Source organism: Lemur catta, chromosome 3 (assembly GCF_020740605.2).
Source record: "Lemur catta isolate mLemCat1 chromosome 3, mLemCat1.pri, whole genome shotgun sequence".
NCBI lineage: Eukaryota > Metazoa > Chordata > Mammalia > Primates > Lemuridae > Lemur > Lemur catta.
Window position 1 is genome coordinate 56337808 of NC_059130.1, and position 27923 is coordinate 56365730.

The 27923-nt window shown below is 36.3% G+C and overlaps 2 protein-coding genes across 4 annotated transcripts in view; both read left to right on the forward strand.

Moving 5' to 3' along the window:
* Positions 1 to 26241, forward strand: part of KYAT3 (kynurenine aminotransferase 3) — a 56205-nt gene extending 29964 nt beyond the window's left edge. For 2 of the 3 annotated variants that reach the window (XM_045547583.1, XM_045547584.1), the window contains exons 6-14: positions 1377 to 1466; positions 3571 to 3696; positions 3795 to 3915; positions 9292 to 9368; positions 9668 to 9757; positions 13926 to 14112; positions 19212 to 19285; positions 19555 to 19641; positions 25017 to 25936. In XM_045547583.1, the coding sequence (XP_045403539.1) occupies positions 1377 to 1466; positions 3571 to 3696; positions 3795 to 3915; positions 9292 to 9368; positions 9668 to 9757; positions 13926 to 14112; positions 19212 to 19285; positions 19555 to 19641; positions 25017 to 25241 (1077 nt within the window). In that variant the 3' untranslated portion in view covers positions 25242 to 25936. Of the gene's footprint in view, positions 1 to 1376; positions 1467 to 3570; positions 3697 to 3794; positions 3916 to 9291; positions 9369 to 9667; positions 9758 to 13925; positions 14113 to 19211; positions 19286 to 19554; positions 19642 to 25016; positions 25937 to 26034 lie in introns of those variants that run through there. The other variant, XM_045547585.1, reaches the window with a different exon arrangement.
* On the forward strand, positions 20654 to 21172 carry LOC123635431 (ubiquitin-60S ribosomal protein L40-like). The gene is given in 2 exon segments (XM_045547587.1): positions 20654 to 20956; positions 20959 to 21172. Coding segments are annotated over 2 exon segments (384 nt in total). The 5' UTR covers positions 20654 to 20691; the 3' UTR covers positions 21078 to 21172.
* Positions 26242 to 27923: the final 1682 nt, after the last annotated feature.

The window sequence follows — 27923 nt, forward strand, 5'->3', positions numbered from 1 at the left end:
TCACATATATAAAACCATAAAAATGTTTATACCCTTTAATCTAGAGATGAATCGTGTGAATTCAGCAAATTTTTTGAAAATAAAGACACTACACCCTCACAAATAAACATAGCACTGTTATTGGTATAAGCAAAAGATAAGGAAATTATGCTAGAAATCAATAGACTCATATAGCCATTAAAATAATAAATATGAAAACTGTAATAGCATGAAATTTTCATGAAATATTGCTAGGTTCTAAAAGGTAGAAGAAAAATTGGATGTATGTGATGGTTATAAATTATGTGTTCAAACTCTCCTTATAGAAACACAAAGGGTCAGGGGAGGTAGGTCAGGCTGGCAGATTAGGTGTTGGGGGTGGGAAAACGACCAACTAATCCCTGGTTGGTTGGGCCCAGTGACCTGAAAGCCCTGCCAAAAGTGACTGAGAGAGAACATGGAGGGACAAAGGGACGAGAGTATATTCAAGGGGCCAGGAAAACAGACAGAATCCGGATATGAGGTATCTGGAGGGAAACTGTAGACACCAGACAAGAATAGCATCCTAACCAGTCTCCCGGCATCTGCTCATTGTTTGCGGATGCTTTTGAGAAGAGGGAAGCATCTTCACTCTCAGGATGTCATTTTTTCTCTTTTTTAGAGACTGGGTCACGCTGTCACCCCAGCTAGAGTGCAGTGATGTCATCATAGCTCACTGTAATCTCCAGTTCCTATGCTCAAACAGTTCTCCCATCTCAGCCTCCCAAGTAGCTAGGACTATAGGCACACACCACCACACCCAGCTGCTTTTTTTTTTTTTGGTAGAGATGGGGTATTGCTATGTTGTCCAGGCTGCTCCCAAACTCCTGGCTTCAGTCAATCCTCCCACCTCAGCCTCCCAACATGCTGTGATTATAGGCGTGAGCCACTGCACCTGGCCTGGATAATGCTTTTAAATTAGCACTTCATAACAAAGAGCGTTACAATGTTCTCTTTTCTTATAGTCTGCTTCTGTTACTATCTGATAGATCACTTATATTCTAGATTCTATTTTCTAATTTGAAATATAAAGAAATTCTTAATGATTTTGGCCAAAACGTCTTTTTGAAAGTATGATGGCCCCTTTCCCCAGATAAATCTACCTTTGCACATATAAAATTTTATATACAATTTCAGGTGTAAGCTCACTGATAGATCTCCCTCCGAGACCGAGGACTCCAATTAAAACTCCTTGGAAAAGTTTATCTCCGAGGTCTCTTCCCTTTGGATGTTAGCTTCATGAAGGCAAAGCCTGCCTTTTTCATTGCTGCATTGCAACATCTAGTACACAGTAGGTACTAAATATATTCATGAAATGAAATAATAATATGTCATATTCTTACTTGCTTTTATTTTAGGTCATAATAATAGTGCCTTTCTATGACTGCTATGAGCCCATGGTGAGAATGGCTGGAGCAACACCTGTTTTTATTCCCCTTAGATCATCTGTAAGTTTGCCAATATGATTCATATGCTTTAAGAAGTTTGGAAAATAACAATTATTAGATTATTAAGTATGAAATGTCTGATTTCCTTAACTACTAAGTTTGACAGTTGATATCTCTGACATTTCACTTTGACACTTCTTGTTTTATTTTTATTGTGAAGGTACATCCTCATTCTTTCAAACACACGGATTGGCTTGTGATTATCTTTCCAAGTGTTTTTTTAGAGCAATTGTTGTAAAACGATGGATAAGTCAAAAATTTGTGTTATTTCTGAGTATGAGTTCTGACATGGAACCGATGCCTCACAGACAGCTTGAAATATCAACCAAGTGTTTGAGAAGGACATGGCTAATGAACACGCAGTACGTCGATGGTTTGAGAAGTTCTGTTCTGGTGATTTTAGTCTTGAAAGTGAGCCACGTGGGTGACCTGAAACCAAGGTGGATAATGATGAGCTGAAAGCTGTAGTGGAAGTGAATCCCTCTCAACCTATGTGGGAATTAGCAGCAAGTTTTGATGTTCCTATTCCAACAATATTGTACCATTTGAAACAAATCAGCAAGGTACAGAAGCTGGATAGATGGGTAACACCTGAATTAAATGAGCACCAGACGAGAAATCGTCCAGAAGTTTTTCTTTGCTGTCACAACATAAAGGTGAACCATTTCTACACCATATTGTTATGTGTGATGAAAAATGGATTCTTTTTGACAATTACAAGCATTCTACACAATCGTTGGATAAAGACAAAGTGCTGAAACACCATCCAAAACTGAATATTCATCAAAAAAAGCTAATGGTGTCTGTTTTGTGGTCCAGCACTGGTAGTATCCACTACAGCTTCATGAAATCTAGTCAGTTACAGTGAACATTTGGACAAAATAATGAGTTTGCTTGTGATTAAGCAGCCAAGATTGGTTAATAGAGACAGGCCAATCCTCTTACAAGACAACATTCAACCACATGTTGCAAAAACAATGCTGCTTGAACAACAGAAGCTGGACTTGGAAACTCTCTGTCATCTACCATATTCATCAGACCTTTCACCAACTGTCTACCACTTCTTCCTGGCTTTGGACCTCTTCTTGCAAGGAAAAATATTCAATTCTCAACAAGCTGTGGAAAAGGGCTTTTGTGATTTCATCACCACTTGCTCTCTAGGCTTCTTTACTGCTGATATAAACAAGCTACTGTTTTTTTTGGTTTTTTTTTTGAGACAGAGTCTCACTTTGTTGCCCGGGCTAGAGTGAGTGCCTTGGCGTCAGCCTAGCTCACAGCAACCTCAAACTCCAAGGCTTAAGCGATCCTACTGCCTCAGCCTCCCGAGTAGCTGGGACTACAGGCATGCGCCACCATGCCTGGCTAATTTTTTCCTCTATATATTTTTAGTTGGCCAGATAATTTTTATTTCTATTTTTAGTAGAGACGGGGTCTCGCTCAGGCTGGTCTTGAACTCCTGACCTCAAGTGATCCACCCGCCTCGGCCTCCCAGAGTGTTGGGATTACAGGCGTGAGCCACCGCGCCCAGCCCAAGCTACTGTTAAGATAGCAAAACTGTGTCGATAGTTTAGATGCATACTTTGATTAATTTTACTGCTTTTTTGAGATATTATAGACCAAACTTTTGATTTTAAAGCAGACATTTCATATTTAATGACCTAATACTTTGTCACTGATAAAGTTTCTACTTTGATTGATTTGATTTATCAAATATCTGCATTTGTCTAGTTGTCTTTTTAAAATCTTTTCAAAATAACTAAAACACTACAATGAGTCACAGAATCTTCTATTAGTCTTATAATATCAGACATTCTAACTATAGTTATAGCTGGCTCCTATGAAGGAATGTAAGCACTTTAACTGCTGTTAATGTTGACAGGGTTCATTTTTCCATTTAACAGGTGTGAGCATAAGACTTAGGTCCTTTTGGGCTCTCAAGGCAAAACTAAAGCCTAGTTTCTTTTGTTTATGTTCTTTGTTAGTCATTTATTCAGTTACCTTTGCCATGCCTTTCTCTAATTTTTTTTCTTATTAGGTTATTTATTAGTAAGACAGCAAACATGAATTAACTGAATTAAATCACATCTTCATTCTTCATGCTTAGAAACCTGTTGATGGAAAAAGATGGTCTAGTTCGGACTGGACATTAGATCCTCATGAACTGGAAAGTAAATTTAATTCCAGAACCAAAGCTATTATACTGAATACTCCACATAACCCCCTTGGCAAGGTAAATAAGTCTTTTCTTTCTTCATACAGTTTTCTGACCTATCGTTCTCTCCTATGTTGGATAATAATTGGCTGTGCTTTTTCCTTTAACACGTGTAGGTGTATACCAAAGAGGAACTCCGAGTAATTGCTGACCTTTGCATCAAATATGACACACTCTGCATCAGTGATGAGGTTTATGAATGGCTTGTATATTCTGGAAATAAGCATTTTAAAATAGGTACTGATTATTACATAGAGTCACGAATCTAAATGTGTTTGGGCACATGTGGAACAACTGATTGGAAACCATCCCGGACCAGCTTTAAAATAGTCTTTGTAATGGGTATCTGTATGAGCACTGAAAAATAGTATTTGAATGAATGATGCTTGAGTGAATTAATGAACAGCTTAAAGAACAGATAGTACAAATTTAGGGGAATAGATTTTGGATCACAATATAAAGATAGGAAATAAGAGAAGTGGTTCTTTTGCCTATATCCCTGGCTTCTTTGCAGGAATCCAGCTATTACTTGGTACTTCAAACACAGGGAGCTGACATCTTCCTGAAGAGGTTCTGAACTGTCTTTGCTGAGCAAGTTGCCAAAATGCCAGGTCAACAGGGAGAAATTAAAGGGGCAGTAAGGTATTGCTACTCAGCCCTTGCCTGAGATTTTGCCAGTACCATTGGGCCATCTCACAAATGCCGCAGTGTCTTCTGGGGTAGTCCAAACTTATGTAAAATATAGGATTATAAGCTGGGCTGCAACCTTTGAGTCCTTGCACCTGCCCTTCCTGTGCTAGAAACACTTTTCTGCCAGATATCCACATGGCTCAGTCCTTTGCCTCCTTTGGGTCTTTGTTCTGATGTCAGTTTTCATGACTACCACATTTGAAATAGTTACACCTCTCTCTCCAGCATTTTTGTCCTTCTGTTCTGTTTTCTCATTTGCAGTAAAACTCAGAATCTATATATTTTACTTCTAAAGTGCAAGAAGGTAGGGATTATTGTTTGTTTGGGTCTCTTCTGAATCCCCATTTTTCAGAATAGACACATGGTAGACAGTCAGAAAGTAATTGATGAATAAATGAATAGGAAGGATGGAAAGATGAGGGAAGGATGACTAAAAGATATTGTGGCAGAATAGGTAAATTAAAAAATTAGTACACTTAGATATAAACAATTGTTGCATTATGGTAGGTGTCATAATTGTTCCTGTAGTACATTACAAATAAATTGCTATAGAGCTGGGAGGAGAAAGCAGCTACTTGAGGGAATCAGAAAAGAAGTGGGCAAAGGGTGGGATTAGCTAGGCAGAGAAACAGAAACTAAATTCAGATAACCCAGCATGTACTTAGGCAAGGAGGTGTGAAAGACCAAGATATACTTAAGAAAGATTAAGTGGTTTGATTTATACAGGTGTGTTATAGTAACTGGCACAGATCAGGGTAGAATCAGGATGATTCTAACGTACTTTGTTTATGAGAATAAAGAGGATTACCTTTGTTGAAGAGGTCAGTGGTTCTGAAACTTACTTTAGTGGTAGATCACCTTGAAGCCACTGTATTCTGCATTATGAAATAGCAGTATTAGGAATTGCATCCTAAAATTAGAAGCAATTTTCCTAACAGAAATTCGTCAATTAGAAGTCAATATAAAAACCACAATTCTATCTGTGCAGAATGTATTCAGGGAAAAAAAGAAAAAAAAACCCACAATTCTATTCATACTTGTCTGTAACAAAGAGCTATTAAAATAAACACATTTGAGTTTTACTGGTTTTTGTCATGCCATTAATATGCATTTACTAAATGCTAATTTGTTTCGCTGTCGGAGCATTCACTATCAGATAAGTGGCAGCAGTTGCTGAAGGCTTAAGAAAATTATATGGAAGAAAACTTAAAATTGACTTTTTAAATTCTGTACATTAATTTGATGACCACAGTGCCAGGGAGCATACTTTAAGAACTAAAGGTATGACAAAAGGGGGAATTGGTTCCATGATAAGATTTTTTTTATAGGTAAAAGTAAGACCCAGCTGCAGATGAGGGTCTTAAGCAAATTAGATGCCCTGACAGTGGCGATGGTACATGGGGGCTGCTTAAAAGTAGTAACTGTAGGTATAGAGTGTTGCATTTGAAGGTGAGAAGAGAACAAGCAAGTATGATTCTGAGATTTCTAGCTTGAACTACTGGGCAGTGATGAGGAGCTTAACCAGAGTAAATAGGGCAAGAGAAGGAGCAGGTGTCTAGGAAGAGCTAAGCAAAGGAAATTCCTGCTTCTCATGCTTGAAACCTGCTTCTCATGTCAGTTTGAGTGTCTATGAGATGTAGAGGAATAGATATCTGTAGACAAGTGGAATTACAGGCCTAATGGTCAGATTCAAATTATGAGGGGATATATTTTTGGTAGCCATTAAAATTCGGTACTAGCTGGACCCATGGAATGAATTTTCCCAGGGAGGATATATAAACAGAGGGGCAGCCAGGGATTTGCAGGGCATAGTAGTACCTTAACACAGCAAATGTTATCATGTGTCTCAGTTGCATCAGAGTCCACCATTGCCCATCTTGTTCTTGACCTTTGTCTCAGGTCATTTGAACTATTTCTCAACATGAGCAAGTAATTTTTTTTTTTGTAATTAACTCAATTTAGCAATATTTGCTCCAAAAGATCACTTTAAGTGATCCTGATATTTATTGTTTAGATTTACTATTAATAATTTTAAGCCCTTCAGGGTAAAGTGTAACTAATGACATTATTTGCTAAGGATATGCAAGACATATATTTTTAACTCAGATTTTTTTAGTTGTTTTAATAGCCCATAAAACTAAAGGGAAAAAAAAAGAATTCACTATTTCATTATTTAGAAAGTACAGCTTATTTGCATAAAAACTTAGGTATTCTATCAAATACAGTGATCTTTGATACATGAACAATGCAAAATGGCTATTATATCAATTTGAAAAGTGCGACAGTTCTTTAATATAATGCAATAAGGCTACATCATGAAATTAGCATCATCTTCTCATGTTCCTGTTGTCACAGAGGCAGTTTTCCCTGGTGCAGCACTCCTCGTGTCTCTAATCTTTATGGCTTCTATTGAAGCCTTAGTTGCCTATGAATAATGGCTATAGCTGCTTTGGCTGAATTAAGGATTGTGAGTCATAAATGAGCAGTGTAAAGACCAGTTGCCATTCAGGTGTAACTGTAATCTAAACTTACAAAATAGTGCATATTGTTTTCTAAAATCATCAGACTTGGAAAGATTTTTTTTTTTGCCTGTAAGTTACCACATTCACACACCAAACTGTGGTCATCTCTTCTGCCTATCCACATTAACTTCTGTGGTCCCCAAATCTCCAAGATTGAGAAGATATTTTAATATTACTTAAGGCTCTTCTTATGAAATAGTAGAATTTGCTCTTATTCAGTCAGATTTTTGATTCAAATGATGTTTCCTAAGTTGGGTATGGCAGCACACGCCTATAGTCCCAGGTACTTGAAAGGCTGAGGCAGGAGGATCACTTGAACACAGGAGTTTGAGGCCAGCCTGGGCAACATAGTGAGACCCTGTCTTCTAAAAAAAAGAAAATAAAAATAAAATTAAAAAAATTTTAAAAAGAAGCAAATGATGTTTCCTGGTCAGTAAACTGATATTTTAATCAATAAAAAAAAAACCTTCTCCCCCATTTATATACAAATAGACTGATTTTTGTAAAATTAATATAAAATTCCTTATAAGTTATTCAGCTGATCAGCTTACTCCTTAAAAAAAAAGACATCCACATTTATGACTAAAATAGTCATCAGCATTACTTAGCTCTTCTTTTAAATAGTGCTATAATAGATTTGATATTTTATGAATGAAACCTATGTTTGATATTTGAGTAGTTTTGGTTTCTCTCATATATAACTTATAGTGAAAGCATGTTAGGATTGTATTAGTTTCTCTGGGTAATCCTTATTTTCCAAGAATTTACTTATACATATTGTTGTTTCTAATAGGTCTTCCTGATTTTAAATATATGCTATTACTTTAAAGGAAGTGATACTCTGCGTTATCCCTAGTTTGGATGTTCTCAGATCAAATAGAAAAGTGGGGCATGTGTCATGGTTTTCTTTTGGAGTGCTTTGGAAGACTAGAAATGACTCAAAACTTGAAGGGATATAATTACTTATATCAAATATTAGAATAGTCCTTCTTCAAGTGGAACTTCTAAATATTTTCCAGGTTTATCTCTTTGGCTTTTGTTATAGTCCACAGAGAATACAATTATAACTTTTCCAATTTATATCATTTTCCTACTATTACAAGTATTGGCAGGTATTTCATGATAGACTGAAATTACTTATATTAATTTAATTTGATTGTATTAAACTTATATTAATTAAAATTAATAAGTATTTCATGGGTGAATGGATGAATGACTTTATTAAAAATGTTAATCAGCTTGAAAACCTTTATACAGTCAATTCTTATTATTTGCAAGTTCTATATTTGTGAATTCACCTACTCTCTAAGATATATTTATAACTCCAAAATCAATACTCATGGAGTTTCATTTAAAGAGGGGCAAAAACTTAGAGTTACCCTACACGCACATTCCCAGTTGAAGCTGAATAAGTCAACACTGTGCTCCTTGTTTCAGCTCACACCATAAACAAATATTTTCACTGTGATTCTGCTGTTTAGAATGGCCCCCAAGCATAGTGCTGAGTGCTGTCTAGTGTTCCTAAGCACAAGAAGGCTGTGACGTGCCTTATGGAGAAAATATGTGTGTTTGATAAACTTCATTAAGGCACAGGTTCTGGGGCTGTTGATCATGGGGATATTAAAGGGTGATAGCTAAAAGGTACAGGGCTACTTTGGGGGTGAAAAAAATGTTCTAAAATTTACTGTCATGATAGTTGCACAAATCTGTGGATATACTAAAAACCACCAAAATGTACACTTTAAATTGGTGAATTATATATGGGATTTATATCTTCATAAAGTTATTAGGAAAATAAACACACAGACATACACACACACACACACACACACATTCTTGACCCCGCACCCAGAGTTTCTGAATCAGTGGTGTAGGATGAGGCCTTTCTTACAAATTTCCCAGTGATGCTGATATTGCTGGTATGAGATCACATTTTAAGAACCATTGTTCTAGGAAGCATGGAGAAATAGCCTCAGAAAATGGGTAGAATAAAAGGGACTGAACAACAGCCAAAGCTATGCCACAAAATTATTGTGTTGAACATACAGTCACTACAAACACTGAACACAAGATGCCACAGCTCCTGTGACAGCTGCCACGTGAGCCAGCCTGAAACACTGCCTGCTCAAACCACTGTTACTCCTGCCCAGGAAATAATTTTGCTCCTTGAAATTATTAAATCCATTTCTATGTTATTTTGATACATTATAGTGTTGCAATGTTTTAGCTGTGTTTTGAGTTAAAGATACATTATCTTAAAACCCTACTAAAATAACTATACTGACTACACTATAATACACTTATTTTCATTGAATGTATATATCTTTGTTACGTTTTCATTATCCTGAATGTGGATTGATGTGAAAGTAATTATTTTAACTTTTTATTTTTTCCTATTCAGCCACTTTTCCAGGTATGTGGGAGAGAACAATAACAATAGGAAGTGCTGGAAAGACTTTCAGTGTAACTGGCTGGAAGGTGAGATGACTAAAAATCTTATTGCTTAAAAGTAGGCATCTGTTTCTTTTGTAGACTATTTTGTGTTTTAAATGCTTACATATTCACTTTATACAGGTTTTATACTTAATGATCTTTTGCTTAATTTTTCATTTTATAGAATCAACTAGTGACACATTTTTCTCTGCACTACTTTCACAGTGTGAATACTTTGGAATTGCATATATTTAACAATTGCATTAAGTTTAACTACTCTCTTAGATTTGGTATATACAATTAGATTATTTTTTGAAATATTCTTTTATTTTTTCCTTTCCCAGATTGGCTGGTCCATTGGTCCTAATCATTTGATAAAACATTTACAGACAATTCAACAAAACACCATTTATACTTGTGCTACTCCTTTACAGGTAGGTGTAACTCAGTGTTGAAGCATGGTCTTTTGGTGAAGGTGTTACTTTTATAATATATTGTATATTTGAATTGACTTAGTTTTTCTCTTTATGCCCTCCTTTAGCAGGGCTTTCTAATATAATTTAAGATTTCAGGAGTAGACACATATTCTCTGCTTCAAGAATAGTTGGTGTTGTTAATACACCAAGTTTTAGCTTTGAACAATCATACATTGCTGGTGGGGAGTACAAAGTGCTACAAACTCTGTGGAGGACAATGGCAGCACCAAGCAAAATTACAGATATGCTTGCCCTAGGAAACAACAGTCCATCTTTTGAGAATTTACCCTAAAGCTATTATCTGCACATGTAAGAAGTTATGTATGTGCGTGGCTATTCATTGCAGATGATTGGAGATAGTCTGTTATCCATCTTCAGACACTTGGTTAACTAAACCATGATCTATCTAAACATTGAAATATTATATGACTGAATTAGTTTCCTATTGCTGCTGTAACAACTCACCACAAACTTAGTGACTTAAAACAACACAAATTTATTATCTTAATCTTCTGCAACTGAGAAGTCTGAAATGGTTCCTGAAAGGTTAAGATCAAGGTGTCAGCATTGCTGTGTTTCTTCCAGAGGTTCCAGGAGAGAATCCATTCCTCGCGCCTTCTACATTCTGGAGGTTGCCTGCATTCCTTGACTAGTGGTCACATCACTCCAACCTCTGTCAACACATCTCCTCCTGTGACTCTGACTCTCCTACCTCCCTGTTTCCCTTAGAAGGACCCTTGAGATAACATTAGGCCCACTGGATAATCTGCCCATCCCAAAATGCTTAATTTAAATCACATCCATGAATTTCCTTTTACCATGGAAGGGAACATATTTACAGGTTCTGCATTACAGGTTCTTAAAGACATGGACATCTTTGGGGACCATTATTATTCTGTCTGTTTAAAAGAAAAAAAAAAGAAAGAAAATGAGGAAACTCTTCAATTACTGATATGGAAAGATTTCCAGAATATATTATAAAGTAAAAAAGCAAGATACAGGGCAGTATATATTTATGCTATAGTTTATGTAAGAAAACTGTGTGTGTTTTCTTAAAGGATCTCTGGAAGGTCCAAAAGAAACTAGTAAAAGTGGGTATTTGTAAGGTAAAAGGAGTAGGTGAAATTAACAGCAAGAGACAAGGATAGGTTCAAGACTTTTTAATGTGTATCTTTTTAATATTATATATCTTTTAATATATCTTTTTGTATTATTTTCAAACAGTATTAAAATATTTAATATTTTATATTTTTACATATTTATAGAAATAGAGATCTATTTTCCATTATTCTATGAATAATCAAAACACTGAAAAAATATTATTTTTCTAGAAGGCAGTTAAAAGGGCAAAAGAATAAAATGTATTGGCTATACTGAACTTAATTTTTTTGCTTCCTGTCAACAATACCTACTGAATGAGAAAAAATTCTTATTTTAAAGTACTCTGTTTAGTGACTCTCTAAAATAATCCATGATAAATACTAGTTCAGACTTTAGGTTTTATTATATATTAAACTCATTTCATCCTCCCAAAATAAATCCATTCACTCATTCAACAAATATTTACTGAGTATTGGACATACAGCAGACAAAAATTGCTGCCCTCATGGAGCTTACAACCTAATGGGGAAATACAGATATTAATAAACCAATAAATGTTTTTAAAATATGTCAGATGTTGATAGATATGAAGAGGGAAAACAAGTAATAAAGAGGAAGGATATAAAGTTCCATGGGGGTTAGGGGAGACAATATAAAATGTTAAATAGGGTGAGCTGCGAAGGCCTCACTAAGAAGGTAACATTTAAACAGTGAACTAAAGGATATTAAGCAGTCACATGGTTACTTAGAGAACAAACTGAGAGAACACCACGTGCGAAGGCCCAGTGGTAGACAGCCTGGCTGGCATGTTTATAGCAGAGGACAGACAGCATAGAGGCTGGAATGGCATGAGCAAGGGAGAGGAGTAGGAGCTAAGATCAGAGGGGTAGCTGGGAGTCAGACTGAGCGGGACCGTGTATGTCGCTGTAAGGACGGAGTGCAATAGGAAGTGAGTGGAGAGTTTTGAGCACAGGAGGGATAGGGTTTGACTTGTGTGATCAAAGGAACTTTGGCTGCTTTGTTGAGTGAGAAGGCTGCTGCAGTGGTCCCGGAGAGAGATGCTTGTGGACTGAACCAATATGGGGATGGTAGCAGTGGTGAAAAGTGGTTGGACTCTATTTTGAAAGTAGAGCCCACAGTATTTGTCAATGGATTACATATTGAGTATGAGAAAAAGAGAGGTGTCTGGGGTAATGCTACAGTTAAGATGGATGTTTATGTCTCCTGCACTTGGAATTTTCTAGGGCAATATCTCCTCTATGGTAAATGAACAAGTTACTAAGGAAAAGGAAGCTATAGCTAAGAATCTGGAACATCTTTTCTCTGAACCATCTTCTTCCTCATTTCAGCCACATGCCTGGTTTTGTCCTCAGACTACCATGCTTGGTTCCAGGGGAACCACAGATTTCTAGGCTAAAGCAGCTGATCCTTATTTATCTAAGATTTTTTTGGTACTGGGGAATTTCTTTTGGCAGGAAGGCATCTCTATGATACTGCCCCCTCTTGCCGTCTCATCTCTTTCCTCACTGTCTCTCTTGACACCCCCCAGCCACACTGGACCTCTCTCAGTTTTTCCAACAGAACAAATTATATCCTGCCTTTTTCATTTATTTGTTTTCTGTCTCATCCCTTTCCCTCCTTCCAATATGCACTAATTGGAAACTTCATGAAGACAAGGACCATGTCTATCTTGTTAATTGTTATATCCCCAGCACTTATCAGGATGTCAGGCTTAACATAGGTACTTAAGGTATATTTACTAACTCAATTAATGTAGTCTTTGGTTGTTTATATCTTTTGCTTCTGATTCATTTCCTTAAAATTTGACTACTTTGCACTGTCTGTCTATCTCTTACCTATTCCAAGTTCTTAATTATTTGCCTGGAATTCCTGGTTTGCTCTGAGTAGCATTATTTCTAAGTTGCCCCTGTTCACATTTGCCTGTTAAGCTTCTGCTCTTCTGCTTGTACAGGTCCTTGTTCTTTATAGATGCGCTGATTCTGACTTGTTTACCTATTCCTGACCTGTTACATTCTCAGACACCTGCCTGATCCTTAATGTCTTAGTTGGTCTGGCTGCTATAACAAAGTACTGTAGACTGAGTAGCTTATAAACAACAGAAATCTATTCCTCACAGTTCTGGAGGCTGGAAAATCCAAGATCATGGCACCAGCAGATTCAGTGTCTGGTGAGGGCTCGTTTCTTCATGAACGGTGCCTTTTTGCTGTGTCCTCACATAACAAGCTAGCTCTCTTTTGTAAGGGCACCATTCCTGAGGGAATCACCTGCCCTAAGTACCTCCCAAATGCCCTACCCCCCTAATACCATCACCTTGGGGGTTAGGATTTTGACATATGAATTTTGAGGGGATATAAACATTCAGTCCACTGCACTTAACAGCACCAGCCTTTTCCTTGGCCCAATTTCTCTCCTGGCTCTTCTGACTTGCCTGAAGACTGGTAGAGGAGTCACTCTATGTGCTCCAGAAACTCATTTCTAATCTCTGTTACACTTACACCACCTTCTTGGCATATGAATGATTATGTCAAGGATTTGCACATCTATGGGGAAGGAAAGAGGTACATTTCCCCCTCCTCACAGTGGGTCAGCTTTCATTTCCACTGTGTCCTCCAAGGTAATGCGCAAAAACTGACTACTTCATCACTTCTCTGGTCATTTTTCTGACTCAGATTTAGCAAGTCATTCCATAGCTCACCTCAGTAGAAAATATCTTACTGTCTTTTTCTTCCCAAGTATGCCATCTTTATATAATAATACCTCTTTTTTGATTTGGATTTCATGACTCATTCTCAGCTCTTCACATTAGATTTAATCATTTAGCTATAACTGGTTCCTCCATTAATCTATAGAGTTTATAAGTTTACAGTAATTCAACTGTGATTTTCTGAGTGACCTTTTTGCCAATAATGTTACTCAAATAATCTTTATTTATTATACCAATAAACCAAGCAAGAAGTAACATTGGCCATATTTCCTTTCCACGTTTTTCAATCTTAACACACAGGAAGCCTTGGCTCAAGCTTTTTGGGTTGATATCAAGCGCATGGATGATCCAGAGTGTTACTTTAATTCTTTGCCAAAAGAGTTAGAAGTAAAAAGAGATCGGATGGTATGTCTACTTGAGAGTGTTGGCCTAAAACCCATAGTTCCTGATGGAGGATACTTCATCATTGCTGATGTGTCTTTGCTAGGTTTGTAAAGATTTTTATTGTTTCAAATATATGGAAACTTATGTGTAAAATTATAGCAGAATTATGGAGAAAAGATTGGTGTCAAAGCCACAGCAGCATTTTATCTATAGAAAAGGATGAATTTTCACAATGTCAATGTTTTTCTACAATTATCTTTACTTCTAGGTATTTCGCCTCTTGTTAAATGGCTTTGGAGTTGGTGTTGCTCTAGGTATTCTGTTAAACATAGAATTTGCTGTCATTCTGTTCCAGTGTGTAATTTAAAACACAGGTACATGAAATGAGATATGTACTCTGTGTTCATTTGAGTAAAATTTTAGTGTCCTTTTCACTTAACAAAAAAAATACTATTTTGTTAGAAAAATAAGATTTGTAGAAATTTTGAAACCATCAGGGAATATTTTCCTCTTTAGAATGAAGTAAACAAGGAGAATAACTATATTAAGGATCTACTATGTACCAAGCACTCAAATGCCCTTCTGAAGAAAACATTAGCTGCATTTTTGCAGACAAGAAGATTTAGAAAGTTTTAAATAACTTGCCTGAAGTCACACAGCTAGATTCGAAATAGGTGTATCGCCAAAAAGCAAGAGTCTTTATATTACCTAAAGCTGTTATATGTAATTCTGACATGCCATACAAATCTAAAGTTAGAAGCAAGATAGTGTTTTATCTATAACTTACTTTTCTTAAAAAAAAAACAAAAACATTAATTGTAGTGAACTTTAAAGCCTAATTTATTCTGACAGAAATTACAGCCATTCTAAATATAGCTTTAAATGTTTTAAAATCTTATTACAATAAAGTTATATGCCAATGAACTGGAAAAACTGAAGTTTTTTTATTTATACTAAGTTTTATAAAGCTGGAAAGAATAAAAGAAATTTTTTGTTTTATAACAAAACAGTGATTATTTTTTAACATTATATCCTTCACATAGAAATTTTCTAATACAAGTGTTTGATGTTAGCAATTTCTCCTTCTTGTAATATTTTATTGGCATCTTCACAGATTTCAGGAAAGTAAGGTGTTATGATTTTCCTGTAAGTAGGTTTTGAGGTCTCTTTCTCTGGAAAATGACTATAAACTCTAGCCCTGCCCTGGTGGGGCTCCAAGGGAGGTGTTCGTGGATGTTCACAGTGTGTCTTTCATGGGATACTTCTTTATCCTGGTGAACAGCCTAATGCCTAAGTCTGACCCATGACCAGATGTCCCTCTCACAGGAAACTTGTTTATACTGGCAGACACCCTTGTGGCTCTTGTCTGACTGTGTCCACGTTATTCCCACCAAGATCTCTATCCACTCTCTAGGAGAGCTCTGACCAGGGGGAGAATTAGGTTCACATGTGTTGGTCAGGTGAGATACAGAAGAGGTAGAACACCTCCCAGAGCCAACAGGAAGTAGGGAACCATATGAATTCACGACATAAGGCTCAAACTGAAGCAAACTTTTCTTTCCTGTCTCATTGGCTTATTTCTTCATTTGTTGTGAGAGAAGAAGAGGCTGTGCCTAGCAGAGGCTCTTCGAGTCCTATTGCCAGAGAGCTGTACTGGCAGGCTCCCAAGCTCCATTTGTATATAAAACCCCTTAAGATGTTCCATACTCTGAGGTTTGGAAAGCACTTTTCCCATATTGGGTGTCAATGTGAAGCTCATTTCATGAAATGATAAAAAGAAATAGCACAGTTGTCATCATTTATATTTTTGCCTTTGAATCAGAAATCCACAAGATTTTCTACATGAATTATTTTGTTTATTTATAAGAAAATGATTTGTACTTCATATGCTTCCAAAAGGAATTTTAGCCTATTCATATTAAAAGTCTTCTAGGCAATAATATATAAATAGCAATGATGATATATAAATCAAAAATCAATGACACATAGGGTGAGGAGAAAGCAAACATTTCATTTACCGGGGAGGTTTATATATTATAATTAGTATTATCTTGAGACCAAACTTCCTGGGACCAAAGGCAAATAGAAATAGAATTAGTTACATAATTCTTGAATAAAAGGAATTTAACAGCTTTTTAAAGAAGAGTTCTTTCCTGGAACCAAACTTTTCCAGATAGTAGACTCTAAAAGAGATTTATCACATTGCGACATTAAATATCAAAAGGACTGTGATGCAACGTGGAGTATTACACTAAACTCTCAATTAGTTTCCCATTCTTTCCTCAGTCAACCCATCCTACATGCAATACTATTAATAGTTTAGGACTTAGATCTTGAACTAGTGTGGTTATAATAGGAGCAGAAAGGATTTCAGTTAGAAAAACTTTTCTTCTTTCTTTCTTCTTCTTCTTTTTTTTTTTTTTTTTTTGGTAGAGACAGGTCTCACAATGTTGCCCAGGCTGGTCTCAAACTCCTGGCCTCAAGATATCCCACCTCAGCCTCCCAAAGTGCTGGGATTATAGGTGTGAGCCATCACACCCAGTCAGAAAAACTTTCCTGATGATGGAAAAAAAGAAAAAGAGATATCCTTTATGGTCTTCCTTCATCCATGTGGAAAAATGTTAATGTCTATAAAACCTTCCTACATATGAAGAAAATTTTTGTTTTATTTTACTCTTTTGTCTGCTTAGATTAATTTGCAATGTGGGAATTCTTCCATGTACTATAGGTTGGTCCTATCATTTGCTAAAGATAAAAACAAAAACTTCCATCTAATGGTAGCTTAAGAATAAAAGTAGACCATAATATTCATGAACATAGTAATTACTTCTCTGTACAATTAATAACAATGGCTAACTGGTTAATATTTTTTGAGCATTTATGAGGTAGTATGTATTATATTAAGAGCTTTACAAATATCACACTCTCACAAAAGTCATATGAGATTGGTGCTATAATATTATATAACTATTAATAAAGATGAGATACAGAGAGACTTAAGTAATTTACTGAAGTTAATCAACTACTAAGTAGCAGAGCTGACCTCTGAACCCAGAGATCCATTTCCTAACCAATAAATTTATCCATTTTCTGCTTTACTAAGTACCTTTCCAGACCAGTGAGCTTCATCTTAGAACTCAAAAGGGAAACATTTGATTAGAAGGTAAGATGACAAATAAGGAGATTATTACAGTTTTTCTAGTGAGATAATGGGATCCAAAATTATGGAGGTGGAAATGCAAAAACCAATTTGGATTTTCACAGATTACTTAAATATGCTAATGCATGTGGTTTAAACTCTTTCCTTCAATAAAGAACAATGTTGTTTAGTTCCTTTGAGAATCTCTAGTTCAGGCATTTCAAAAGAAATAGATTTCAGCTACCTTCTGACTATAAAACCTTTATAATTGTATGTATTCCCTTCTTTCCTTTTTCTGCACCATAGCAATAAATTCCTTTTTTCTAAGCTTTACAAGAAAAAATGAGTAGTACAGTGTCAGTTACAGTTAGTTAATAACCTTCTGGTCTTCTTTCTACTCCTGTAGGTAATCACGCCTTTCTCTGGGCTGCTTTGTACTTTGAATACACTACTATTGTGTACTTGTCACATAGAACTTTTTACATAATTTACAATTAGTCTCTTACTTTTTTTAATTTTATTTTTTTTACATATAATTGTACATATTCATGGGGGTACATAGTTTCAATACATACAATGTATAATGATCAGATGGGGTAATTAGCATATCCATCATCTCAAACATTCATTTCTTTGTGTTGACAAAACTCAATATCCCCCTTCTAGCTATTTGAAACCATTAATATATAATATGTTATTGTTAACTGTAGTCATACTACAGTGGTATGGAACACTAGAACTTGTTCCTCCTAGATTCTCACTTTTTTAAGCTGTCAGTTTTTGTTAGGGCCAAACTTGAATTAAGCACACATATACACATATATCTTGAAATAGTAATTTGAGTTTCTTTTTTTTTTTCCTCCCCCTCCCCCCCTCCCTTTCAGTAATTTGAGTTTCTTACCTATAAAGAGAGGATTGTAACTACCACCCAGAATTGTGGTGACAACTAAATGAGAGGATCGTGTAACATGCTTAATAGTAAGCATATGGTAGTATTTTATTAGCATTATTATGTGGAAATTTTACATTCTCCTTAAAGTATAAGGGAGAATGAAGATAAAATCATTAGGTATAGTAAAAACATTCTTAGACTTGGTTTTAAAACTGCAGGTGACATTTTCTTCAGTGTCAAGACTTTCATATGGTTAATTTGAAAAAAACCACTAGTATTTACTAAATAAAAGAAAAAAGTAAGATACGTGCCTCAATTTGTTTTCAGCAATAAATTGTAAAATTTTATTGATTACAGTAACCATCAACATTAGTTGCTTTGGGCCATTCAAAAGGATCCAAGAATATAAATCAATAAAGTTGAAACAATATGAAGTATGGACTACTGAAACTGAATGCCAGAGAAATATGTTGCCCAGACTCTAAAGCAAGTTTGAGGCAAGAGATTAGAATAGGAATACATATTTGAAGTTTTTTCTCCAAATTTAAAATTTAAAAAACAGCATAATATGTGAAATTAAGAGATAAAAAATAAGGATCACATTTAGAAGATCCAAACAGACATTCTTTATAAATAATAATATTAATTTATTCATTCAACAAATATGCTTTTTACTATATGCTAGACACTGACCTAGGGGTTGAGGATACACTAGGTTACAAAACAGACACTTTACCTTTGTGGAGCTTACAATCTAATGAACGGCTATTTGGAGATATAATTATTACTGATGAATACTTTATAAATAATTCACTTGTTATTTCATTAATAATGATCATAGAATCTTATTTATAAATAAAAAGGCAACAATCCTCTTCCTTCTCCTTTCCTACCCTCTTCCTGTGCCAAGAACTGCATGTACAAGCATGATCAACCAGGCGTATATGTGGGTACTGCCTTAGCTTATCAGTAAAGCTTCTCTGTGAATTCCTCACTTCACACCGCACCATGCAGTATGAGACTCCAGTATATTCTGTGAATATCTTCTGAGAAAATTTTAAACCAGACTAATTTAAATCAGAAGAAAATTTTGAATCTTGATAGACTTAAGTGAAATGCATACTGCCTCAGATATAATTCATAGGCCACCTAATTTTCATTGTTGTTCTAGATGCAGACCTCTCTGATATGAAGGACAATGAGCCTTATGACTATAAATTTGTGAAATGGATGACTAAAAATAAGGTAATGTTTATCGGCCTTTGCAATACTGTGTCATATTTTATAGTTAATTTATGAAGGAAACCTGCTGACATGCTTTGGAAAACATTAAATGTAGTTTTGTTACATGATATGCCACTTGTGGCTTTTGAGGGAATTTTAAAACCATTTTTCTCTTTGGAAATTGTTGTGACTATTTAAAAGTATCTATTAGTTTCTAATATCTACAGTCTCAGAATTAATATTTGAAGTGTAAGTAATTTTCTTATTATATCTTGCTATTTATTTTTCAGAAACTATCAGCCATCCCTGTTTCAGCATTCTGTAACTCAGAGACTAAATTACAGTTCGAGAAATTTGTACGATTTTGCTTCATTAAAGTAAGTTCCCTGTTCTACTGAAAAACATATTTATAGTGTCCTCATTTCAATTGATAAAGCACTGGGGTTTTTTTTCTGTTGCTAAAAATGATATGCTCATATGCAGTGTTTAAATTTTGGTTTGCTGCCATGAAATTAACTGCCTACCAGACAAAACTCTCTTTGAAGGAAGACAACATAATACAGATTCATTACTATATAATAAACATCACAAGGTTCAGCATACAATTAAAAAATACTTGATATGTGAAAACACAAGAAAATATGACCCATGAAAAAAAAAAAAGTAGTCAATAGAAATAGACCTAAAGGTGTAACCAGATGTAGGAATGAGCAGACAAAGACTTCAAAGCAAATGTTATAAGTATGCTCAAGAAATTAAAGGAAAAGATGGTCATGAGTAAACAGTGGAATTAGAACTATGAAAAAAGAACGAAATGGAAAGTCAAGAACTTAAAAGTATAATATCTGATATGAAATATTTATGGGGCTTAACAGAGGACTGAAGATATCAGAAAAAAGAAGATATCAGAAAAAAAAGAGTTAACTTGTATACAGATCCATAGAAATTATCCAATCTGAAAAAAAGAGAGAAAACTATTTTTTTTAATGAACAGAACCTCAGATCTAAAAGACAATATCAAGTGTTAATACACATGTCATTGGAGTGCCAAAAAAGAAGAGAGAATATGACAGAAAAAAAGTTTTAGGAAATAATGGCCAAAATTTTTCCATATTTGGTGAAAAGCAATTTAAGGATCTAAAAATCTCAGTGAACTACAAGAAGATAAATATTAAAAAAAAAAAAAAGCTATGCGCATTATAATGCATCCAGACAAAAACTACACATTGCATGCACAGGAACAAAGAGAGGAATGTTAACTGACCTCTTATCAGAAATAATGAAGACCAGAATACAATGAAATAACATCTTCTAAGCACTGAAATAAAAAAATTGCAAGCCCAGAATTTTATATCCAGGAAAATATCCTTTTAAAAAGAAAATGACCTCTTTCTCTTCAGCGGGGCGACCGAGCTGCAGACGCAGAGATGCAGATCTTTGTGAAGACCCTGACAGGGAAGACCATCACCCTTGAGGTCGAGCCCAGTGACACCATCGAGAATGTCAAAGCCAAAATCCAAGACAAAGAGGGCATCCCACCTGACCAGCAGCGTCTGATATTTGCGGGCAAACAGCTGGAGGATGGCCGCACTCTTTCTGATTACAACATTCAGAAAGAGTCCACCCTGCACCTGGTGCTTCGTCTGCGAGGTGGCATCATCGAGCCTTCCCTCCGTCAGCTCGCCCAGAAATACAATGCGACAAGATGATCTGCCGCAAATGTTATGCTCGCCTGCACCCCCGTGCTGTCAACTGCCGTAAGAAGAAGTGCGGCCACACCAACAACCTGCGCCCCAAGAAGAAGGTCAAATAAGGCCCTTCCACGGGTCCCTCCTCCTTTCCCCACAGGGCAGCCTCCTGCCCAAGCCCCATGGCCCTGGGGCCTCAATAAAGTTTCCCTTTCATTGACTGGAAAAAAAAAAAAAAAGAAAAAAAAAAAGAAAATGAAATAGACATCCCTGACAATTAAAAGCTGAGAGAATGTATCACCATCAGACCTGGACTTTAAAAGATTCTGAATGTATTAACTGCTGTTTTTAAGATGTTCTTGCTACTGAAAATAGTTTTACTGAGATCAAGACACTATCTATACCAACTTACTCATCTATAAACCTAATCAGAATAACGTAAACACTATTTTCAACTCTTAGAGACAATCTACAGACACACTATGGAAGACTTGTTCAAAATAGAATAGAAATGTTAACAACCTAGCAATGTAAACATTCAATTGACTGAAACTTTAAAGAAAGGGTAAGGCTATAAATATTCTTATCTTATAGTGGATTGAGAAATAGAGGTATATTATTTGAAATTTTAAACATAACTAGCAGAAGCAATAAGTAACATAAGACTTGTAGTTTTGAAATGGTAAACACAGCCCTTCGCTATTCTCTTTTTGGAAATTATTCAGAAACAACTAGAAGAATGGAAAGCAAATTCACAAATTCCCCAGGGTATGAGGAAGGGTTGCCAAATACAGTGCAGTTGATGGTAGAGGGAAGATACTAGAAAGGATCCTGCTTCTACATCTTCGAATTCTATAGACAAAGCCAGCAGGTGGCATCCTCATTACTGACAATAGGAACAGTAGGTGCCCTGGCAATGGGAACTTCTCTAGACTCCTTTGGCATCATGGAAGAAACAGAGTAGAAACATACAGTTACGTCATCTATGATAGAAACTATACGAGACAGAATGGATTTCCTTACTCGCCCCTGTTATTATTGCTAAGAGCTGTGTTGAGACAACGTGGAAGAAATATAATAAATTGGGGGTAGCAAATTTAATTATTTGGGAAGAAATAAAGCCTAAGAGAACTTCCTCTCACTGTACCCTACATCAATTGTATTAATAGTAAGTTTTACTGTGAGGCAAGGAGAATTTCTGCTCTTTTCTAGTGCTGCCCCAGCTCCTCCCTATAGAGATCTGCAGACGCATATTCAAATCATGGACAACAGCAGGTAGCACACACTTTACCTAGAACAATAGCAACACTACGTGTGCTGGCAGTGGGAGCTTACAAAGAAAATTCAATCAAAAATGTTTAATAATCAAAAACGAACCAGCTATGAATCCATAAAAGGACACCATAAGGAAAAGAGAAAGGTATAAGAAAAAACAAGTGTCAGAGAGTATTCACCAGAAAAATGTTGCTAAGGAGGAAATAAAAATTTTGATATTTCAAATTTAAAACCCTTAAAACAGGAGATTGAGGCAGAGATTCTAAAAGTTCAGGGAAGATGGGGTAAGATAATATAAGAAGATGAAATGGGAGCTGTCAGAGCTCAGGTAAGAAATTAAAGGGAAAAAATAAAGCTATTGGAAATTATAATGACTTTGGAAACACCATAAAGGACACTAAATACTTCAGTAAGCATGTTAAGGATTGAGAAAAGTGAACGAAAGGAAGCAGAAAGGAACAAAGAATTTTAAAATATTAAAAAAATTATAGATGTGCAAGAAAAATGAAATGTAGTGTCTCTGGGAAAAGAAAAGCCAAACAAATGGAACCTGGAAAGAATTTTAATAGCTTTATTTTCAAAATGCTTCCATTAAAAAAAAAAGACAGAAATCTAAAGATCGAAAGGAAATGCCTTGTCTCAGGAAAAATTGTTACACAATGATCAACACTGAGATATACCTTATTTGATATATTGGACTTCAGAGAGAAATCCTTTGGGCAAATTCTAGACAATAAGATCAAGGCCTCCATGCAGACCAAGAGAGGAGGACCAGCGTGGACTCAAACTCCTTTACATCAACATTCAGTATTGTAAGATAGTGTAGAATAGCTGAAAGTCCTTAGGGAAAGTTAACATACCTAATACAATGTCTTGAAAAGGCTAAAAATAAAAGGATGGCAAAAAACATGCCAAGGAAATGGAAATCAAAAGAAAACAGGTTGAATTCAGAGCAAAAGCAAAGTAATACAGCAAACACAGCCCTTCACAATTTTATGGGTAAAATCTTCAGGAGCTGTCAAACTTATGAACAGATGTTCAACCTCATTTATAATAAAAGAAACAAAAATTAGAACTCAATGACATTTTATCTATTGAGTTGCAAACAACCAAAATAACTAAAAAATTCCATAAAACACTCTCTCACACATTGACAGTGGGAGCATAATTTATAACATCTCAATGGTGGTTAGTGTGAAAATTTCCATCCAAATGTAAATTCCCATATCCTTTGACCCAACAATTCTACTTCTAGGATTTTATTTCCTGTGGATTTACTTGCACATTTTGAATGACTTGTATTCAAGGATTTTCACTGAAGCATCATTTGTAATAGCAGAAGATTGCAAACAACCAAAATATTCACTAGTGGGGGCTACTTGAATAAATGATAGTATATTCAAATCAGTAAAAGAATGAAGCAACTCTCCATGTAGTGATAGCGCATAAGCTGAAATCACAGAGCAGAACAGTTTGTATGGAATGCCATCATTTGTATACAAAAAGGAAAACATAGGTAGATAGAGAGATAGATGCTTATAAATGTCTAGAGTATTTCCAGAAGGATACATAATATTAATAAAATCCCAATGTTGCCTTTGGAGAGGAAACCTGAGTTACCAAGGGAGATAGGTGGGACCCTAACTTACTTATAAAAAAAGAAAATTGAAAAGCTGTCAATATAAAAGTTTCAATAACTTTTTTTCTGAACCATTTCAGAATAAGTCATAAACTTAATTACTGCTGATGCTGCTATCACCCCCAAATACTTTATTGTGTATTCTTCATAAACAAGGACATTCTCCTCCAAAACCATAATATAACCCTCAAAATCATGAAGTTAATGTTAATATATCATTCCATCTAATCCTCAGATCTAATTCAAGTTTCACTCATTGTCCCAATAATGTCCTTTTTCTAACAAACAAATCAATAAATAAATTCAAGCCATAATCATGTCAATCAATCCAGACCAGAATCATGCATTGCATTTAGTTGTCATATCTCCTGCAACCTGGAATGTTTCTCATTTTCTTTGACTTTCATGATTTTGATACTTTTAAAAATTATTAGCCAATTATTTTGAAGAAAGTCTTTCATTTAAGGTTGACCTTTCCTCCTGATTAGATTCAGGTTATGCACTTTGGCAGGAAAAAACTGAAGTGATGCTCTATTCTTTCCCTTGCATCAGGTGGCACACAATTTCTATTTTTCCTATTGCTAGTGATGTTAACATTAGTCACTTGATTAAGGCAGAGTTTGCCAGTTTTTTTCTACTGTGAAGTTGAACTTTTTTCCTTGTAAAATAATAAATATTTTGTGGTCAGGTACTATGAAAATATTCCATATCTCATAAAAAAATTATTCATTTTACCAATTCATATATATCAGTAAGGACTCATGGATTCCTATCTTATTCAGTGGGCTATAATTTATTAGAACTGTTATTATTTATTTTGATACTCAGATTTTCCTAGATTTGGCTACTAGGAGCTCCTCTTATATCTAAATGTATTTACATTTAGATATAAACACACATATTTACATCTTTATTTATTTCTACCCAAATATATTAAAAACCACCACAGGGTTTATTCTAGTTTTCTCCCTTTCCATATTTGTAACTCCCTTCCTCAACAGTGGAAAGCCTGGCTCCCATTGTGTGATCATTAATTTAATCAATACCTCTGAATGGGATCGGTCTCCTGTCAATGCCACTGCTCCCCCCACCCTCCCAGTCCCTGAGTAGATACCCTTGACCCCACTCAGACTTTGCCATTTTTTACCAGGCTGCTGCCACTGCGTCCTCATGCCCCCTGGGCTGCATCACCACATGTGGACCTGCCCTGTCACCCTCTTGCAGAGGTGCCTTCCTCCGAGACTCCAGTACTCCACACCAGGCCACACTGTCACCCCTGCACAGAAGCTCTCCTCGCCCCTCCTGGGCTCTGACAGCCATGCCAGATGCCTGCATGGGGCCCCCCTACCATGCAGGAGCCTCGTTTACCCACTGAGGCTCTGGCACCCTGTTCCAGGTCAGCACCACCACTGCTGCCACCACCACCTCACGCCACCCACACTGGCCACCCTGCTCACTCCACTCTGGCTGCATCACCCTGGCCCCTACACACGGACACCCACTTGCCTCAGCCCCACCTATGGGCTTTCAGACTGACTCATTTTGGTAGAGAGGAAATAGAAAGAAAAGGTAGAGAAGCGGAATAAGAGAAGGCTGGATTTTTACCGTTTACCCTTCAGTTTAGTTTTATACCATATGCATGTATTACCTATTCAGAAAGCAGATGGATTATTTTTCAGTAATTATAACTGAAACTTTGAAAGGAGGGAGCAGAGTAGTATGAATGAACTAAATTTCCCTTGTTTGGAGCAAAGTACAGGTATGGTGGTTAATGTGTGAAGTTCACAAAGAAGGAAATAGAAGCATAAGCATATTTCTTAGATTTTCGTGGTAGCCATTAGAACTAAAATCAGAAATTGCCATAAAAGGTTACCTTGGAGGATGGAGGGATTACTAGGAAGGGGTGGGAAGGGGCAGAGCAGACAACTATTATTCTTCTGTACTCTTTGACTTGTTTCTGAAATTATAACTAATTTGGTGAACTGTTTTCCTCTTTGGGGGTTCTGCCTTTGCATTTTCACTTTGAAAATTTTCTATACCTGAGATCAGATATTCACTTAAATATTCATATAGTGCTATTATGATTTGTATTCTTTATATTTAAATCTTTGCTTCATCTTGAATTTATGCTGATATGTAAAGATGATGATTATTTCATTAATTTACAGAAAGATAGCACACTGGATGCTGCTGAAGAAATCATCAAAGCATGGAACATGCAGAAGTCTTGATGTGTGCAGAATGGGCCAGTGTTTCTGTTCTGTTAGATGACCTAGTATGAAATTTCTACTTAGTGCTGCCACCAGCTGAACGTTGAAAAACAAATATTTCAGTACAAATGACATTTAAATAAATATTTCCATTGTTATTCCAAAGAAGTTAACCCTACTCCTAACAATATTCAGGAGGTCTGATTTTATTTTTCAGTTGACATGTATTAAAACACTTGCCACTATCATATTATGAGAATCAGCATAGCATTGTGGATAAGAACTGTGAGATGCTTAACCTCTCTGTTCCTCAGTTTCTTTGTTATAAAAGGGGAATAAGGCCGGGCGCGGTGGCTCACGCCTGTAATCCTAGCACTCTGGGAGGCCAAGGCGGGTGGATCGCTCGAGGTCTGGAGTTCGAGAACAGCCTGAGCGAGACCCCGTCTCTATTAAAAATAGAAATAAAAATTATCTGGACAACTAAAAATATATATAGAAAAAATTAGCCGGGCATGGTGGCACATGCCTGTAGTCCCAGCTACTCAGGAGGCTGAGGTAGAAGGATTGCTTAAGCCCAGGAGTTTGAGGTTGCTGTGAGCTAGGCTGATGCCACGGCACTTGCTCTAGCCCGGGCAACAAAGTGAGACTCTGTCTCAAAAAAAAAAAAGGGCGGGGGGATAAAAATACCACCTGCTTTATATGAAGGTCATTTTTGAGGATTAAATAGACTGATATATATAAAGCCTAGCAAACAGCACTCACTCAGCTGACGTTAGCCAGTTTCACTTCTCCACAGTTGTGTGAAAACCCCTAACCAGTTATACCCCTCTACCCCATATATCTGCTTTGTCTACCCACTTGTACTTTCCTCCCCTTCATTTGCCAGTGGCCTTGAACTTTGCTCACAGATTTGCCTCTCTATCCCAAGTACTGCTTTGGAGTGGCTTCAAGGTCCACGTGGATAATCTAAGACTTTCCATACCTTGACCTCCTCACCTCTGGTGATGTTCACCTCCACTCCACTTCAACCACGCACTCCCTTGGGCACTCCCTAAGACTTTCACCACTCAAGTCTGTTTCCCGTTTTAGATAAATTCCTCATCTCCCAGTTTAGCCACCTACCCTTCCAGCTCATGCTTGCTCACTCACTTGCACTCTCCCCCTACCCCAGCTCCTCTCTAAATATCACTTATTCAAATCCACTATTTCTCAAAAAATAGTCCATGGCCCTCTTATATCAGAATCAACTAAGATCCTTGTTGAAAATAGAGATTTTGGTCTTACCCAAGACCTAATGAATAAAACTTTAGGATCTGGCCGTTACCAGGTGATTCTTACACACAATAAAGTCTGTTGATTATTGCTATAGCTCATAGAACCCTCAATTTTATTCCTATTGGTTCTCTTGTATCTTCACTCCCTCATCTAGCATTGACTTCATCGTCCATCACTTCAGCCAAGATACTTTTGCTGCCTTGAATTACTCGTCCCATTGTTCTATCTTATCTGGTTTAAAAAAAAAAAAAATTCAACTTTAGGGTTGAAGCTCCCTGCCTGCCCCTGGGCTGCCGATTGCACAATTGGGCAGGTTCCAGCAACCATGAATGCCTATCATTGACCTGAACTCAATACAATTCTTCAGTGCTCCCCTAATGAGATTTTTGTATCTTTACCGCAGTAGCAATTCCTAATATTCTCCCATTTTCTCTAATAAAATTAACCAACCTCCATTCTCCTTATACCTGAAAGCCCACCACCACCAGCACAATTAAATCATAGCAAATGACCTCATCTCCCACTTCTGTGAGAACTAAAACATAGGCTACCAGCCCAGCACTTCCAACTGG